Source organism: Chiloscyllium punctatum, chromosome 28 (genome assembly GCF_047496795.1).
Source record: "Chiloscyllium punctatum isolate Juve2018m chromosome 28, sChiPun1.3, whole genome shotgun sequence".
Lineage (NCBI taxonomy): Eukaryota > Metazoa > Chordata > Chondrichthyes > Orectolobiformes > Hemiscylliidae > Chiloscyllium > Chiloscyllium punctatum.
The window spans coordinates 1,316,094-1,335,086 of NC_092766.1; the positions used below are offsets into that span (position 1 = coordinate 1,316,094).

The 18,993-nt window shown below is 53.9% G+C and overlaps 1 protein-coding gene across 1 annotated transcript in view; it reads left to right on the forward strand.

Moving 5' to 3' along the window:
• LOC140453871 (aminopeptidase Ey-like) overlaps positions 1-18,581 on the forward strand; it is a 56,422-nt gene extending 37,841 nt beyond the window's left edge. Inside the window, exons 9-14 of the mRNA XM_072548731.1 lie at positions 9,216-9,281; positions 9,367-9,432; positions 13,312-13,487; positions 15,273-15,349; positions 16,119-16,255; positions 18,495-18,581. Of these exons, the coding sequence (XP_072404832.1) occupies positions 9,216-9,281; positions 9,367-9,432; positions 13,312-13,487; positions 15,273-15,349; positions 16,119-16,255; positions 18,495-18,554 (582 nt within the window). The 3' untranslated portion in view covers positions 18,555-18,581. The remainder of the gene's footprint in view (positions 1-9,215; positions 9,282-9,366; positions 9,433-13,311; positions 13,488-15,272; positions 15,350-16,118; positions 16,256-18,494) is intronic.
• Positions 18,582-18,993: the final 412 nt, after the last annotated feature.

Here is an 18,993-nt window from a genome sequence, read left to right on the forward strand (position 1 = left end):
ATGTGTGTGAGAGAGTGAGTGTGTGTGTATATGTGAGAGCGTGAGGGTCAGTGTGTATGTGTGGAAGTGAGTGAGACTGTGTGTATATGTGAGAGTGTGAGGGTCAGTGTGTATGTGTGTGGGAGTGAGTGAGAGTGTGTGTATATGTGAGAGTGTGAGGGTCAGTGTGTATGTGTGTGGGAGTGAGTGAGTGTGTGTGTATATGTGAGAGTGTGAGGGTCAGTGTGTATGTGTGTGGGAGTGAGTGAGTGTGTGTGTATATGTGAGAGTGTGAGGGTCAGTGTGTATGTGTGTGGGAGTGAGTGAGTGTGTGTGTATATGTGAGAGTGTGAGGGTCAGTGTGTATGTGTGTGGGAGTGAGTGAGTGTGTGTGTATATGTGAGAGTGTGAGGGTCAGTGTGTATGCGTGTGGAAGTGAGTGAGACTGTGTGTATATGTGAGAGTGTGAGGGTCAGTGTGTATGTGTGTGGGAGTGAGTGAGTGTGTGTGTATATGTGAGAGTGTGAGGGTCAGTGTGTATGTGTGTGGGAGTGAGTGAGTGTGTGTGTATATGTGAGAGTGTGAGGGTCAGTGTGTATGTGTGTGGGAGTGAGTGAGAGTGTGTGTATATGTGAGAGTGTGAGGGTCAGTGTGTATGTGTGTGGGAGTGAGTGAGAGTGTGTGTATATGTGAGAGTGTGAGGGTCAGTGTGTATGTGTGTGGGAGTGAGTGAGTGTGTGTGTATATGTGAGAGTGTGAGGGTCAGTGTGTATGTGTGTGGGAGTGAGTGAGTGTGTGTGTATATGTGAGAGTGTGAGGGTCAGTGTGTATGTGTGTGGGAGTGAGTGAGTGTGTGTGTATATGTGAGAGTGTGAGGGTCAGTGTGTATGTGTGTGGGAGTGAGTGAGAGTGTGTGTATATGTGAGAGTGTGAGGGTCAGTGTGTATGTGTGTGGGAGTGAGTGAGAGTGTGTGTATATGTGAGAGTGTGAGGGTCAGTGTGTATGTGTGTGGGAGTGAGTGAGTGTGTGTGTATATGTGAGAGTGTGAGGGTCAGTGTGTATGTGTGTGGGAGTGAGTGAGTGTGTGTGTATATGTGAGAGTGTGAGGGTCAGTGTGTATGTGTGTGGGAGTGAGTGAGTGTGTGTGTATATGTGAGAGTGAGGGTCAGTGTGTATGTGTGTGGGAGTGAGTGAGTGTGTGTGTATATGTGAGAGTGTGAGGGTCAGTGTGTATGTGTGTGGGAGTGAGTGAGAGTGTGTGTATATGTGAGAGTGAGGGTCAGTGTGTATGTGTGTGGGAGTGAGTGAGTGTGTGTGTATATGTGAGAGTGTGAGGGTCAGTGTGTATGTGTGTGGGAGTGAGTGAGAGTGTGTGTATATGTGAGAGTGAGGGTCAGTGTGTATGTGTGTGGGAGTGAGTGAGTGTGTGTGTATATGTGAGAGTGTGAGGGTGAGTGTGTATGTGTGTGGGAGTGAGTGTGTATATGTGAGAGTGTGAGGGTCAGTGTGTATGTGTGTGGGAGGGAGTGAGTGTGTGTGTATATGTGAGAGTGTGAGGGTCAGTGTGTATGTGTGTGGGAGTGAGTGAGAGTGTGTGTATATGTGTGAGTGTGAGGGTCAGTGTGTATGTGTGTGGGAGTGAGTGAGAGTGTGTGTATATGTGAGAGTGTGAGGGTCAGTGTGTATGTGTGTGGGAGTGAGTGAGTGTGTGTGTATATGTGAGAGTGTGAGGGTCAGTGTGTATGTGTGTGGGAGTGAGTGAGTGTGTGTGTATATGTGAGAGTGTGAGGGTCAGTGTGTATGTGTGTGGGAGTGAGTGAGAGTGTGTGTATATGTGAGAGTGTGAGGGTGAGTGTGTATGTGTGTGGGAGTGAGTGAGTGTGTGTGTATATGTGAGAGTGTGAGGGTCAGTGTGTATATGTGTGTGGGAGTGAGTGAGTGTGTGTGTATATGTGAGAGTGTGAGGGTCAGTGTGTATGTGTGTGGGAGTGAGTGAGACTGTGTGTATATGTGAGAGTGTGAGGGTCAGTGTGTATGTGTGTGGGAGTGAGTGAGTGTGTGTGTATATGTGAGAGTGTGAGGGTCAGTGTGTATGTGTGTGGGAGTGAGTGAGTGTGTGTGTATATGTGAGAGTGTGAGGGTCAGTGTGTATGTGTGTGGGAGTGAGTGAGAGTGTGTGTATATGTGAGAGTGTGAGGGTCAGTGTGTATGTGTGTGGGAGTGAGTGAGTTTGTGTGTATATGTGAGAGTGTGAGGGTCAGTGTGTATGTGTGTGGGAGTGAGTGAGAGTGTGTGTATATGTGAGAGTGAGGGTCAGTGTGTATGTGTGTGGGAGTGAGTGAGTGTGTGTGTATATGTGAGAGTGTGAGGGTCAGTGTGTATGTGTGTGGGAGTGAGTGAGAGTGTGTGTATATGTGAGAGTGAGGGTCAGTGTGTATGTGTGGGAGTGAGTGAGTGTGTGTGTATATGTGAGAGTGTGAGGGTCAGTGTGTATGTGTGTGGGAGTGAGTGATTGTGTGTGTATATGTGAGAGTGTGAGGGTCAGTGTGTATGTGTGTGGGAGTGAGTGAGTGTGTGTGTATATGTGAGAGTGTGAGGGTCAGTGTGTATGTGTGTGGGAGTGAGTGAGTGTGTGTGTATATGTGAGAGTGTGAGGGTCAGTGTGTATGTGTGTGGGAGTGAGTGAGTGTGTGTGTATATGTGAGAGTGTGAGGGTCAGTGTGTATGTGTGTGGGAGTGAGTGAGTGTGTGTGTATATGTGAGAGTGTGAGGGTCAGTGTGTATGTGTGTGGGAGTGAGTGAGTGTGTGTGTATATGTGAGAGTGTGAGGGTCAGTGTGTATGTGTGTGGGAGTGAGTGAGTGTGTGTGTATATGTGAGAGTGTGAGGGTCAGTGTGTATGTGTGTGGGAGTGAGTGAGTGTGTGTGTATATGTGAGAGAGTGAGGGTCAGTGTGTATGTGTGTGGGAGTGAGTGAGTGTGTGTGTATATGTGAGAGTGTGAGGGTCAGTGTGTATGTGTGTGGGAGTGAGTGAGAGTGTGTGTATATGTGAGAGTGTGAGGGTCAGTGTGTATGTGTGTGGGAGTGAGTGAGTGTGTGTGTATATGTGAGAGTGTGAGGGTCAGTGTGTTTGTGTGTGGGAGTGAGTGAGTGTGTGTGTATATGTGAGAGTGTGAGGGTCAGTGTGTATGTGTGTGGGAGTGAGTGAGTGTGTGTGTATATGTGAGAGTGAGGGTCAGTGTGTATGTGTGGGAGTGAGTGAGTGTGTGTGTATATGTGAGAGTGTGAGGGTCAGTGTGTATGTGTGTGGGAGTGAGTGATTGTGTGTGTATATGTGAGAGTGTGAGGGTCAGTGTGTATGTGTGTGGGAGTGAGTGAGTGTGTGTGTATATGTGAGAGTGTGAGGGTCAGTGTGTATGTGTGTGGGAGTGAGTGAGTGTGTGTGTATATGTGAGAGTGTGAGGGTCAGTGTGTATGTGTGTGGGAGTGAGTGAGTGTGTGTGTATATGTGAGAGTGTGAGGGTCAGTGTGTATGTGTGTGGGAGTGAGTGAGAGTGTGTGTATATGTGAGAGTGAGGGTCAGTGTGTATGTGTGTGGGAGTGAGTGAGTGTGTGTGTATATGTGAGAGTGTGAGGGTCAGTGTGTATGTGTGTGGGAGTGAGTGAGTGTGTGTGTATATGTGAGAGTGTGAGGGTCAGTGTGTATGTGTGTGGGAGTGAGTGAGACTGTGTGTATATGTGAGAGTGTGAGGGTCAGTGTGTATGTGTGTGGGAGTGAGTGAGAGTGTGTGTATATGTGAGAGTGTGAGGGTCAGTGTGTATGTGTGTGGGAGTGAGTGAGTGTGTGTGTATATGTGAGAGTGTGAGGGTCAGTGTGTATGTGTGTGGGAGTGAGTGAGTGTGTGTGTATATGTGAGAGTGTTAGGGTCAGTGTGTATGTGTGTGGGAGTGAGTGAGTGTGTGTGTGGGAGAGAGTGAGTGAGTGTTTATATGTGTGAGAGTGAGTGTGTGTGTGTCTGTGAAAGTATGAGGGTCAGTGTGTTTGTGTGTGTGAGTGCATGTAAGGGTCAGTGTGTTTATGTGAGAGTGAGTGTGTATGTGCGTGAGAGTCAGTGTGTTTATGCGTGTGAGTGTGAGAGTGAATGTCTGTGTGTGTGAGATATGTGAGTGAGAGTGAGTGTGTGTCTATGAGAAAGTGTGTGAGTGTGAGTGTGTTTGTGTGTGCGAGTCTGAGATAGCTTGTGCGTGTGTGTGTGTGGGGAGTTTGAGGGTTAGTATGTTTGTGTGCATGAGAAAAAGTGTGTTTGTGTGTGTGTGAGAGTGAGTGTGAGTGTGTTTGTGTGTTTGTGTGTGTGCGAGAGTAACTGTGTTTGTGTGTGTGTGAGTGAGTGTGAATGTGTTTGTGTGTGTTTGAGAGTGAGTGTGTTTGTGTGTGTGCGAGAGTGAGTGTATGTCTGTGTGTGTGAGAGAGAGTGAGTGTGTTTGTGTGTGAGAGTGAGTGTGTGTGCGAGAGAGTGTGCTTGTGTGTGTGTGAGAGTGAGTGTGAGTGTGTTTGTGTGTGCAAGTCTGAGAGTGCATGTGCGTGTGTGTGTGTGAGGTGTGTGAGGGTTATTGTGTTTGTGTTTGTGTGTGTGTGTGTGAGAGAGTGAGTGTGAGTGTTTGTGTGTGTGTGAATGTGTTTGTGTGTGCAAGAGTGTGTGTATGTCTGTGTGTGTGAGTGAGTGTGTTTGTGTGTGTGCAAGAGTGAGTGTTTGTCTGTGTGAGAGAGTGAGTGTATTTGTGTGTGCAAGAGAGTGAGTGTATGTGTGAGAGAGAGAGTGTGTTTGTGTGTGTGTGTAAGGGAGTGTGTGTGTGTGTGTGAGAGAGAGAGTGTTTGTGTGTGTGTGAGTGAGAGAGAGTGAGTTTGTGTGTGTGTGTGTGTGTGAGAGAGTGAGTGTGAGTGTTTGTGTGTGTGTGAATGTGTTTGTGTGTGCAAGAGTGTGTGTATGTCTGTGTGTGTGAGAGTGAGTGTGTTTGTGTGTGTGCGAGAGTGAGTGTTTGTGTGAGAGAGTGAGTGTATTTGTGTGTGCAAGAGAGTGAGTGTATGTTTGAGAGAGAGAGTGTGTTTGTGTGTGTGTGTAAGGGAGTGTGTGTGTGTGTGAGAGAGAGAGAGTGTTTGTGTGTGTGTGTGAGAGAGAGTGAGTTTGTGTGTGTGTGAGAGAGAGTGAGTTTGTGTGTGTGTGTGTGTGAGAGAGAGAGTGAGTTTGTGTGTGTGGGTGTGTGGGTGTGTGTGTGTAAGGGAGTGTGTGTGTGTGCGTGTGTGTGTAAGGGAGTGTGTGTGTGTGAGAGAGAGTGTTTGTGTGTGTGTGTGAGAGAGAGTGAGTTTGTGTGTGTGTGAGAGAGAGTGAGTTTGTGTGTGTGTGTGTGAGAGAGAGAGAGTGTGTTTGTGTGTGAGAGAGAGTGAGTTTGTGTGTGTGTGAGAGAGAGTGAGTTTGTGTGTGTGTGTGTGTGTGAGAGAGAGTGAGTGTGTTTGTGTGTGTGTAAGGGAGTGTGTGTGTGTGTGAGAGAGTGAGTGTGTTTGTGTGTGTGTAAGGGAGTGTGTGTGTGTGTGAGAGAGAGAGAGTGTGTGTGTGTGTGTAAGGGAGTGTGTTTGTGTGTGTGTGTAAGGGAGTGTGTGTGTGTGTGTGTGTGTGTGTGTGCACTTTGATCTGGCATTTCAATTGGCTCTTTGTCTGGGTTCAAGGGAGCTTAGCATAGTCACAGCCGTGTGATTGGTCACTGGGTGGGGGTCTTTGTCTGAAAGCTCCCTCCCAGGAGTCAATCCCCTCACTCTCTGTGTAACTCCCTCCCAGGAGTCAATCCCCCTCACTCTCTCTGTAACGCCCTCCCAGGAATCAATCCCCCTCACTCTCTCTGTAACGCCCTCCCAGGAATCAATCCACTCACTCTCTGTGTAACTCCCTCCCAGGAGTCAATCCCCCTCACTCTCTCTGTAACGCCCTCCCAGGAATCAATCCACTCACTCTCTGTGTAACTCCCTCCCAATAGTCAATCCCCCTCACTCTCTTTGTAACTCCCTCCCAGGAGTCAATCCCCCTCACTCTCTGTGTAACTCCCTCCCAGGAGTCAATCCCCTCACTCTCTGTGTAACTCCCTCCCAGGAGTCAATCCCCCACACTCTCTGTGTAACTCCCTCCCATGAGTCAATCCCCTCACTCTCTGTGTAACTCCCTCCCAGGAGTCAATCCCCTCACTCTCTGTGTAACTCCCTCCCAGGAGTCAATCCCCCACACTCTCTGTGTAACTCCCTCTCAGGAGTCAATCCCATCACTCTCTGTGTAACTCCCTCCCAGAAGTCAATCCCCCTCACTCTCTTTGTAACTTCCTCCCAGGAGTCAATCCTCCTCACTGTCTGTGTAACCCCCTCCCAGGAGTCAATCCCCTCACTCTCTCTGTAACTCCCTCCCAGGAGTCAATCCCCCACACTCTCTGTGTAACTCCCTCTCAGGAGTCAATCCCATCACTCTCTGTGTAACTCCCTCTCAGGAGTCAATCCCATCACTCTCTGTGTAACTCCCTCTCAGGAGTCAATCCCATCACTCTCTGTGTAACTCCCTCCCAGAAGTCAATCCCCCTCACTCTCTGTGTAACTCCCTCCCAGGAGTCAATCACCCACACTCTCTGTGTAACTCCCTCCCAGGAGTCAATCCACTCACTCTCTGTGTAACTCCCTCCCAGGAGTCAATCCCCCACACTCTCTATGTAACTCCCTCCCAGGAGTGAATCCCCTCACTCTCTGTGTAACTCCCTCCCAGGAGTCAATCCCCCTCACTCTCTGTGTAACTCCCTCCCAGGAATCAATCCCCTCACTCTCTGTGTAACTCCCTCCCAGGAGTCAATCCCCTCACTCTCTGTGTAACTCCCTCCCAGGAGTCAATCCCCCACACTCTCTGTGTAACTCCCTCCTAGGAGTCAATCCCCTCACTCTCTGTGTAACTCCCTCCCAGGAGTCAATCCCCCTCACTCTCTGTGTAACTCCCTCCCAGGAGTCAATCCCCTCACTCTCTGTGTAACTCCCTCCCAGGAGTCAATCCCCCACACTCTCTGTGTAACTCCCTCCTAGGAGTCAATCCCCTCACTCTCTGTGTAACTCCCTCCCATGAGTCAATCCCCTCACTCTCTGTGTAACTCCCTCCCAGGAGTCAATCCCCTCACTCTCTGTGTAACTCCCTCCCAGGAGTCAATCCCATCACTCTCTATGTAACTCCCTCCCAGGAGTCAATCCTCCTCACTGTCTGTGCTGAGAGTGCAATAGGTGGATGGAGGTAGGGAGGGGGTGAAGGTGATAGGTCAAAGGGGAGGGTGAAGCGTATCGGTGGGAAGGTGGTCGGATGGGTCATGAGGGCTGTGCTGAGCTGGAAGGTTGGAACTGGGATAAGGTGGGGGTGGGGAAGATGAGGAAACTGGTTAAATCCACCTTGATGCCCTGGGGTTGAAGGGGTCCTGAGGCGAGTGGTGAGGGAGGAGGCCCAGAACCTGCATGTCCTTGGCAGAGCCGGAGGGGGAGTTGAAGTGTTCAGCCACGGGGGCGGTGGGGTTGGATGGTGTCATGGAAATGTTCTCTGAAGCGCTCTGCGAGTAGGCTTCCCGGCTCCCCAAGTGTGTGGATAAGGTTATTCACAAACTGCTCCTCACCGAATCGTCCAAAGGAATCAATGGGAACTTACAGGAAATCACTTCCTGACAGACTGGTGTCTGGACTCAGCTACCCTGTTAGTATTATGCCCTTTCCCAGCCTCAGACTTGTCTTTAGTGTCTCTCTCTCTGTTTGCATGGAGCTGGCACTTCTGTTTAAACAGGGGGGTCAAGTTTAAGTTATAGGGTTATAAGATTTTTGTCCTTGCTGTTAGTTTAAGACAGTTTAGTTACAATGGTAACTTGTGGTTCCATGATAGAAATCTGGAGAGTGTATTCCAGACACTGAATTAGATTGTGAAGAAGAATCACAGCTATAATGGATCTTCACATACACACACATAGTGATAGCTGGAGCCAGCCTCCCAGACCGTAATCCAGGGAGTGACGGCTGAGGGGAATGTTGCTGGAAAAAGGGCAAGAGATGGATGTTCTGAAGTGACTCTCTCACCAACTTGCACCGTATCCCAAAGGTGGCTCAACACTGACCCTCTGACAGAGCCCACTCCCTCAGCACTGACCCTCCCACAGCACCCGCCCCCTCAGCACTGACCCTCCCACAGTGCCCACCCCCTCATAACTGACCCTCCCACAGTGCCCACTCCCTCAGCACTGACCCTCCGACAGCGCCCACTCCCTCAGCACTGACCCTCCGACAGGACCCACTCCCTCAGCACTGACCCTCCGACAGCGCCCACTCCCTCAGCACTGACCCTCCCACAGCGCCCACTCCCTCAGCACTGACCCTCCCACAGTGCCCGCTCCCTCAGCACTGACCCTCCGACCGTGCCCACTCCCTCAGCACTGACCCTCCGACAGCACCCACTCCCTCAGTACTGACACTCCGACAGCACCCGCTCCCTCAGCACAGACCCTCCGACAGTGCCCGCTCCCTCAGCACTGACCCTCCCACAGTGCCTGCTCCCTCAGCACTGACCCTCTGACAGCGCCCACTCCCTCAGCGCTGACCCTCCGACAGTGCCCGCTCACTCAGCACTGACCCTCCGCCAGTGCCCGCTCCCTCAGCACTGACCCTCCGACAGCACCCGCTCCCTCAGTACTGACCCTCTGACAGTGCCCGCTCCCGCAGCGCTGACCCTCCGACAGTGCCCACTCCCTTAGCACTGACCGTCCAACAGCGCCCGCTCCCTCACCCCTGACCCTCAAACAGTGCCCGCTCCCTCAGCACTGACCATCTTACAGTGCCCACTCCCTCAGCGCTGACCCTCCGACAGCACCCACTCTCTCAGCACTGAACCTCCGACAGTGCCCGCTCCCTCCACACTGACCCTCCGACAGCACCCGCTCCCTCAGCACTGACCCTCCGACAGCACTCACTCCCTCAGCGCTGACCCTCTGACAGTGCCCGCTCCCTCAGCACATACCCTCCAACAGTGCCCGCTCCCTCAGCGCTGACCCTCTAACAGTGCCCGCTCCCTCAGCGCTGACCCTCTGACAGTGCCCGCTCCCTCAGCGCTGACCCTCTGACAGTGCACCTACAATGGGAACATCCTGTGAAATGGTTCTTGTCTCATCACCTCTGATATCTCCTTCCCGATAGGGAGCCTCCGTCCTTCGAATGGTCTCGAGCTTCATGACCGAGGAGCTGTTTCTGCACGGCCTGACGGTAAGACCGACACCCTCGCGGGCCGGGTGGTCTCTGCGCCTCTTGGTCCGAGCTGCTTCTCACCTAACGCCTCCTGCTCTGACAGGGCTACCTGAGGGAGTTCAGCTTCCGAACTGCCAACTACACCGACCTCCGCACCCACCTGCAACAGGTAAACTGCCACCACCACCCCTCCAATACCCCCTCCAAATCCCCCCCAAACCTTCCACAACGGCGTAGGCCGCTCGGAACATGAAGCCTAACTCTCGGGCCCCCACTCTCCCATCCACAATGGAGTAGGCCGCTAGGAACATGAAGCCTAACTCTCGCACCCCCACCCTCCCATCCACAATGGAGTAGGCCGCTCGGAACATGAAGCCTAACTCTTGCGCCCCCACCCTCCCATCCACAATGGAGTAGGCCGCTCGGAACATGAAGCCTAACTCTCGGGGCCCCACTCTCCCATCCACAATGGAGTAGGCCACTCGGAACATGAAGCCTAACTCTCGCGCCCCCACCCTCCCATCCACAACGGCGTAGGCCGCTCGGAACATGAAGCCTAACTCTCGGGGCCCCACTCTCCCATCCACAATGGAGTAGGCCACTCGGAACATGAAGCCTAACTCTCGCGCCCCCACTCTCCCATCCACAATGGAGTAGGCGGCTTGGAACATGAAGCCTAACTCTCGCACCCCCACCCTCCCATCCACAGTGGAGTAGGCCGCTCGGAACATGAAGCCTAACTCTCGGGCCCCCACTCTCCCATCCACAGTGGAGTAGGCCGCTTGGAACATGAAGCCTAACTCTCGGGGCCCCACTCTCCCATCCACAATGGAGTAGGCCGCTCGGAACATGAAGCCTAACTCTCGCGCCCCCACTCTCCCATCCACAATGGAGTAGGCGGCTTGGAACATGAAGCCTAACTCTCGGGCCCCCACCTTCCCATCCACAATGGAGTAGGCGGCTTGGAACATGAAGCCTAACTCTCGGGCCCCCACCTTCCCATCCACAATGGAGTAGGCCGCTAGGAACATGAAGCCTAACTCTCGGGGCCCCACTCTCCCATCCACAATGGAGTAGGCCACTCGGAACATGAAGCCTAACTCTCACGCCCCCACCTTCCCATCCACAATGGAGTAGGCCGCTAGGAACATGAAGCCTAACTCTCGGGGCCCCACTCTCCCATCCATAATGGAGTAGGCTGCTCGGAACATGAAGCCTAACTCTTGGGGCCCCACTCTCCCATCCACAATGGAGTAGGCCACTCGGAACATGAAGCCTAACTCTCGGGGCCCCACTCTCCCATCCATAATGGAGTAGGCTGCTTGGAACATGAAGCCTAACTCTCGGGGCCCCACTCTCCCATCCACAATGGAGTAGGCCACTCGGAACATGAAGCCTAACTCTCCGGCCCCCACCCTCCCATCCACAATGGAGTAGGCCGCTCGGAACATGAAGCCTAACTCTCGGGGCCCCACTCTCCCATTCACAATGGAGTAGGCCACTCGGAACATGAAGCCTAACTCTCGGGCCCCCACTCTCCCATCCACAATGGAGTAGGCCGCTCGGAACATGAAGCCTAACTCTCGCACCCCCACCCTCCCATCCACAATGGAGTAGGCCGCTCGGAACATGAAGACTAACTCTCGCACCCCCACCCTCCCATCCACAATGGAGTAGGCCGCTCGGAACATGAAGCCTAACTCTCGCACCCCCACCCTCCCATCCACAATGGAGTAGGCCGCTCGGAACATGAAGCCTAACTCTCGCACCCCCACCCTCCCATCCACAATGGAGTAGGCCGCTCGGAACATGAAGCCTAACTCTCGCACCCCCACCCTCCCATCCACAATGGAGTAGGCCGCTAGGAACATGAAGCCTAACTCTCGCGGCCCCACCCTCCCATCCACAATGGAGTAGGCCGCTCGGAACATGAAGCCTAACTCTCGCGCCCCCACCCTCCCATCCACAATGGAGTAGGCCGCTCGGAACATGAAGCCTAACTCTCGCGCCCCCACCCTCCCATCCACAATGGAGTAGGCCGCTCGGAACATGAAGCCTAACTCTCGGGCCCCCACTCTCCCATCCACAATGGAGTAGGCCGCTCGGAACATGAAGCCTAACTCTCGCGCCCCCACTCTCCCATCCACAATGGAGTAGGCCACTCGTGAACGTAAAACCTAACCCTAACCCCCAACTACCCACCACACCCCCCAAACAACTGAGTAGGCCATTCAGGAATGTGAAACCTAACTCTAGACCCCCACCCCCACCCCTCCATCCACAACAGACTAGGCCACTCTGGAATGTAAAGCCTAACTCTAGGCCCCCCACACCTCACAACAAAGTAGGCCGCTCAGGAACGTGAAGCCTAACTCAACCATTCCCCCTATCCCCCTCCACACTGGAGTAGGCCACTTGGGAACGTGAAGCTTAACTCCAGCTCACCTTCTCACGCCCTTCCGCCAAAAAAACAGAACAGGCCACTTGAGGATGTGAAGCCTAACTCTTGCTCCCCAACCCTCTTTCCACAACAGAGTAGGCCCCTTGGGAATGTAGAGCCTGAATCTAGCCCCCTCCCCCAACAATAGAGTAGGCCACTTGGGAATGGGAAGCCTAACTCTAGGTGCCCCACCCCCAACCACACCCACAACGGTGTAGGCTGCTCGGGAACGTGAAGCCTAACTCTAGGCCATGAGCACATGGCCTCCTGTTATCAAGTCTATCTTGACGTTGTTGGCTGCCTCACGCTCGGGACACCTGTTTGGGATCCCTCAACAAGGGACGAGGAGCTTCAGAGTGGAGAGAGAGAGAGAGAGAGAGAGAGAGAGAGAGAGTTTGCACGTTCTCCCCGTGTCTGCGTAGGTTTCCTCCGGGTGCTCCGGTTTCCTCCCACAGTCCAAAGATGTGCAGGTCAGGTGAATTGGCCATGCTAAATTGCCCGTAGTGTTAGGTAAGGGGTAAATGTAGGGGAATGGGTGGGCTGCGCTTCGGCGGGGCGGTGTGGACTTGTTGGGCCGAAGGGCCTGTTTCCACACTGTAAGTCTAATCTAAAAAAAAATAGGACGGTGGGAGGGGGGATGCTGGGTACATTCTCTCTCACAGGGAGTGTTGGGGGGGGGGGGCGGTGTGATTAAATGGGAATTTAAATACAAATTCACATTTATTTATTACTTTGTATTATATGATGTTATCATTCTACCCACCTACCTCTGTATTTGAAATGAGCAGAGATGGACACTGATGCAGTGGATTTTGCCTGTCTCCCTGCATAGTTTTGGCTGCAGAGATTTTATTTTTGTGCTTTACTTTTACACACGGAATAATTTAAAGAATGTCTCCCTGCTATCGGAAGGATGTTGTGAAACTTGAAAGGGTTCAGGAAAGATTGACAAGGATGTTGGGGGGGTTGAGCTACAGGGAGAGGCTGAACAGGCTGGGGCTGTTATCCCTGGAGCGTCGGAGGCTGAGGGGTGACCTTATAGAGGTTTATAAAATCATGAGGGGCAGGATAGGGTAAATAGGCAAAGTCTTTTCTCCCAGCATAGGGGAGTCCAGAACTAGAGGGGCATAGGTTTAGGGTGAGAGGGGAAAGGGACCTGAGGGGCAACTTTTTCACCCAGAGGGTGGTACGTGTATGGAATGAGCTGCCAGAGGAAGTGGTGGAGGCTGGTACAATGACAGCATTTAAAAGGCATCTGGATGGGGACATGAATAGGAAGGGTTTGGGGGGATATGGGCCAAGGGCTGGCAGCTGGGACTAGATTGGGTTGGGATATCTGGGTCAGCATGGATGGGTTGGACCGAAGAGTCTGTCCGTGCTGTGGGGAGGGGTGTGGATGTGGGAACGTGCGAAGAGACTGAGGCGAAAGGAAAATGAGGAGTAAAGGGAGACCATTCGGCCCTTTTGGGGTGGCTGGGGGCTAGTCTGGAGAGCGGTTTGGTGGTTATAGAAGATTCTTGGGGGGTGGGGTGGCAAGGGTTGGAGGGGGATTCTTGTAGACCACCTGACGAGAGCCCGTTTCCTCCCTCTGCTCCCTGATGTGCCCAGGCCCTGGACAACCAGAAGATGGTGCAGTTGCCTAGCAACCTGGCGTCCATCTTGGACACATGGACATTACAGATGGGCTACCCAGTAGTTACCATCAACACCAGTTCGGGCTTGGTCACGCAGCAACACTTCCTGGTGGACCACCTAACCAACGTCACCAGGACCTCACCGTATGGGTGAGTTCGAGGGACGAGAAGGTGCAGGGTAGGGGGTACTCAGGGCAGGGTCTGGGGCAACACCCCTCCTGAGTCGCAACACCCCTCTTGAGTCTCTGTTTCCCGCTCTGAGCTTGACAGGACAACCATCCAATATGGCCGCCACAACCATGGCTGACCTCATGGGGGAACAGTTTGCCTGGGACCCATGGGAATAAAGGACATATGACTCCAAAGGGCTAGTATGGCATCGATGGGCTGATTGGCCTCTTCCTCGAACAGGTGAATGACGAAACAAACAGGTTGAAACTGGTTTCGGTGACAGGCCCCCCCCCCCCCTCCCACAAATCAGCTCCCACCCCTCACCTCTCCCGCTCAAAAGGCCACAACTTCAATTCTCCATTCTGCAATGGTCGCACTGTTGGAGGGTCAGCTCTGAGGGAGTGGGCGCTGTCGGAGGGTCAGTGCTGAGGGAGTGGGCACTGTCAGAGGGTCAGTGCTGAGGGAGTGGGTGCTGTAGGAGGGTCAATGCTGAGGGAGCGGGCACTGTCGGAGGGTCAGTGCTGAGGGAGTGGGCACTGTCGGAGGGTCAGTGCTGAGGGAGTGGGCGCTGTGGGAGGGTCAGCTCTGAGGGAGTGGGCGCTGTCGGAGGGTCAGTGCTGAGGGAGTGGGCACTGTCAGAGGGTCAGTGCTGAGGGAGTGGGTGCTGTAGGAGGGTCAGCGCTGAGGGAGCGGGCACTGTCGGAGGGTCAGCGCTGAGGGAGTGGGCGCTGTGGGAGGGTCAGCTCTGAGGGAGTGGGCGCTGTCGGAGGGTCAGTGCTGAGGGAGTGGGCACTGTCAGAGGGTCAGTGCTGAGGGAGTGGGTGCTGTAGGAGGGTCAATGCTGAGGGAGCGGGCACTGTCGGAGGGTCAGCGCTGAGGGAGCGGGCACTGTCGGAGGGTCAGTGCTGAGGGAGCGGGCAGTGTAGGAGGGTCAGTGCTGAGGGAGTGGGCACTGTAGGAGGGTCAGTGCTGAGGGAGCGGGCACTGTCGGAGGGTCAGCGCTGAGGGAGCGGGCACTGTCGGAGGGTCAGCGCTGAGGGAGTAGGCACTGTCGGAGGGTCAGCGCTGAGGGAGTGGGCATTGTCGGAGGGTCAGCGCTGAGGGAGCGGGCATTGTCGGAGGGTCAGCGCTGAGGGAGTGGGCACTGTCAGAGGGTCAGCGCTGAGGGAGCAGGCATTGTCAGTGGGTCAGCGCTGAGGGAGCGGGCACTGTCAGAGGGTCAGCGCTGAGGGAGCGGGCATTGTCGGAGGGTCAGCGCTGAGGGAGTGGGCACTGTCAGAGGGTCAGCGCTGAGGGAGCAGGCATTGTCGGTGGGTCAGCGCTGAGGGAGTGGGCTCTGCCGATCTTGCCACTTCGTGACATCGGAGTCCATCCAGAGAAGTCCACTCGGCCAATCCCGGGGATGGAGGGGACTGTCTGATGAGGGAGAGGTTGGGGAGTTTGGAAGGTGAAGATTGAGTAGCGTGTACCTGATAGCATGAGGTCAGTGTTACCCCCTGGGGAGTGGGAGTCTAGAAACAGGGCGGGGGCGGGGGGGGTGACCATCTTGGAAACAGAGACAAGGAGGAATTCTATCTCTCCGAGGGGAATGACGGTGTGGAATAGGGTATGACTGGGAGCTTTCTGAGACTGTGGGTAGTGTTGTGGGTGGAGGGCGATGGGTTGGGGGAATATGCGTTGGGTTGGATTGGGAATGTGTGTGTGTGACACGGTGCAGAGACCAACAGGCTACGTCTCTCTCTCTCTCTCTCTTTCTTTTCTCAGCTACACGTGGTACATCCCGATAACCTGGCAGAAAAACACCACTGCCCAGCCCACCCAGTGGATCAGCAGCACCAGAGGTACGACAGGCTCCCTCTATCCCCCTCCCTCAGGAATTTCCGCTGACCCGTGATCCAAACACAGGGGGAGGGGGACAGTGTAGAGAGAGCTTTACTCTGTATCTAACCCCGTGCTGTCCCTGTCCCTGGGATGGGGGGGACAGTGTAGAGGGATCTTTACTCTGTATCTAACCCTATGCTGTCCCTGTCCCTGGGATAGGGGGAGACAGTGTAGAAGGAGCTTTACTCTGTATCTAACCCCGTGCTGTCCCTGTCCCTGGGATGGGGGGGACAGTGTAGAGGGAGCTTTACTCTGTATCTAACCCTGTGCTGTCCCTGGATGGGGGTATAGTGTAGAGAGAGCTTTACTCTGTATCTAACCCCATGCTGTCCCTGTCCCTGGGATGGGGGGGACAGTGTAGAAGGAGCTTTACTCTGTATCTAACCCCGTGCTGGCCCTGTCCCTGGGATGGGTGGATAGTGTAGAGGGAGCTTTACCCTGTATCTAACCCTATGCTGTCCCTGTCCCTGGGATGGGGGGACAGTGTAGAGGGAGCTTTCCTCTGTATCTAACCCCGTGCTGTCCCTGTCCCTGGGATGGGGTGGACAGTATAGAGGGAGCTTTCCTCAGTATCTAACCCCGTGCTGTCCCTATCCCTGGGATGGGGTGGACAGTATAGAGGGAGCTTTCCTCTGTATCTAACCCCGTGCTGTCCCTGTCCCTGGGATGGGGTGGACAGTGTAGAGGGAGCTTTCCTCAGTATCTAACCCAGTGTTTGTTGTCCCTTAGAGGTATATGTGCCGGAGATGTGGGTGAGAGATCAGAGCTGGATCTTGGCGAATATGAACAGAGTCGGACTGTTCAGGGTCAGCTATGACAATGACAATTGGGATAAGCTCCTGATCCAATTGATGAGGAACCGGGACGTAAGTAGCTCTTCCGGGATTCTTGGGATCGGGCGGACTGTTGGGGATCCCCTGGGATATGTCCTTCTCCCTGGGGCTGACAGAGTTTGGAGCTGAAAATGTGTTGCTGGAAAAGCGCAGCAGGTCAGGCAGCATCCGAGGGGCAGGAGAATCGACGTTTCGGGCATGAGTCCTTCTTCAGGAATGAGGAAAGTGTGTCCAGCAGGCTAAGATAAAAGGTAGGGAAGGAGGGACTTGGGGGAGGGGCGTTGGGAATGCAATAGGTGGAGGGAGGTCAAGGTGAGGGTGATAGGCCGGAGTGGGGGTGATAGGCCGGAGTGGGAATGGGGGCGGAGAGGACAGGAAGAAGATTGCAGGTTAGGAAGGCGGTGCTGAGTTCGAGGGATTTGACTGAGACAAGGTGGGGGGAGGGGAAATGAGGAAACTGGAGAAATCTGAGTTCATCCCTTGTGGTTGGAGGTTTCCTAGGCGGAAGATGAGGCGCTCTTCATCCAGCCGTCATGTTGCTATGGTCTGGCGATGGAGGAGTCCAAGGACCTGCATGTCCTTGGTGGAGTGGGAGGGGGAGTTGAAATGTTGAGCCACGGGGTGGTTGGGTTGGTTGGTCCGAGTGTCCCAGAGGTGTGGAGTTTGTATAACACAGGCTCATAAACAGGGATTTGGGGAGGTTAGTGTAGGAACAACAGGAGGACCCCTCCTCCAGCCTGTTACACAGGAACAGGAGGCTATTCAGTCCCCCTCCTCGGGCCTGTTATATTCAGAGTCCCACCCTTCGAAATTCCAGGGAACTGAAGCCTGGCTGGTGTAATGGGTTATGAGGGAATGGTTGGGGTTTAGTATTGGTTGGGAGCGAGTGGAGTGAGGTATGTGCAGTGTGAGGATTGGGATGTTGGGGTCGAAGGTTCAGGGTTCAGGGTTCAGGATTTGGTTGTCGATCCGGGATTTCAGAATGATCTGGGGTTCAGAGAGAGAGAGAGGGGGCCAAGTGGAGAAGAGGGGTCACCTGTAATAGCTTCGTTCCCGACCCTCTCAGAAGGTCCCCCCAGGGCTTGGCTGAATGTTCCGGAAGGAACTGATTGCCCACCACCTGACCTTGCTTGGCCGGACTTTCAACTGTGTTCTGTCTTGCTGGTGAGGGTCAGTGAGCAGTTTGGCTATGGGAGGCATCGACACAGATCCTGAGCTGGTTTACCCCCATCCCCACCAACTCCTGTTCCCACCCCCACCCCCCTCCCATTCCAAGATACATAGCTGGCACAACCTCTGACCTGCTCAGGCCTGAGGCCTACTGGTCAATGACACTTCGCTGACACCACCCACCGATTTCACTAACTCAGGGTGGGGCCTGGATTTGAAGCTCAGGTCTGTGTGGGGATGGGGAGAGGGGTGGTGTGGACTGGTGTGCCCGTCCCCACCCTCACAGTGCCTCTCCTAATGTGTTCAAAGTGGTAGTGAGCTGCATCGCACAACCCTTGGCTCCAGTCACCGAGAGAAGCGATTAACCCGACATTAAATACACGACGTCACTTCATTTCATTGCCTCCAGCCCTAGGGGGAGTCCCTTGATCCCTCCTCTCCCTTTCCGCCCCTCCATCTGCCTCTCCATTCTCTTCTTCCCTTTCCTGCCTCTTTGATCATTTCCTCGCTTCCTCCTCTCTTTCCCTTTCTCCAATTTCGGCCCGTCCTCACACATTGAGGCCTCTTATCTAGGCCCGTCCTCACATCGAGGCCTTCTTTCCTGACCCATCCTCACAGTGAGGCCTCTTATCTCGGCCCATCCTCACTTTGAGACCTCCGATCTAGGTCTGTCGTCAAACTTAAGCCTTGTTTCTCGGCCTATCCTCATCATAAGCCATGACCCGGAAGGGGATAGCTGTAAAACTGATGAACAGCCCATTCTGTCCTGATTTGACCACTGTATCTAAGCAGTGCTGTTAATTTTACCAGTTTTGAGGCCTCCTGCCAGGCAGGGCTTTGTGCAGTCTCTGACAGCCTGTCCACCGCAAGGTCTCCAGGTAGGCCAGTCCTCCCATGAAACCTTCTCTCCAAGCCTGTTCTCCGTGAGGCCTTTACGTTTTCAGTTCTATATGAGGCCTTTATTCCTGTGAGGCCTCCTAACCAAAACGCTCCACTGTGAGCCTTGCCTCTCAGTGAGGGCTCAGATTGTGCCAGTGAGTGAGGCCTACTCAGGAAAGAGGCCTGTAAGCGCGAGGTTCACATTCTGCTTTTCTCCCCACAGGCGATCCCAGTGGTAAACCGGGCCCAGCTCATCGATGACGCCTTCAGTTTAGCACGGTAGGAGAGAGGGCGGAGGGTTGCTAGGGGCTCAGGGGACACCCTCACGACGAACATTCTCCCTCACCCAATCCCCGCCCAACCCCTGCAGGCAGTCTCACACACGGCAATGGGAACTGCTCCAGGGAAACAGGCCATAGCACAGATCTGCCAGTGAAGGAGATCTCTCTTTCCCTGTCCCTCTCTCTCTCTTTCTCTCATGGTGTGTTTGGTAACCAACCCCAGGGTAGGCCCACACTGAGCCCAGGATCACTTCGACACTTCTTTGAGGAATAAACCCTTTGGTACAGAACCGGGGAATATCATAGCAACGGGTACAACGGCAATGTCCCCGAAGGTGATGTACATGGAGCCTACTCTGGGATCGGGGGGATGGGGGGGACAGTGTTGAGGGAGCGTTACTCTGTATCTAACCCCATGCTGTCCTGGCCTGGGATGGGGGG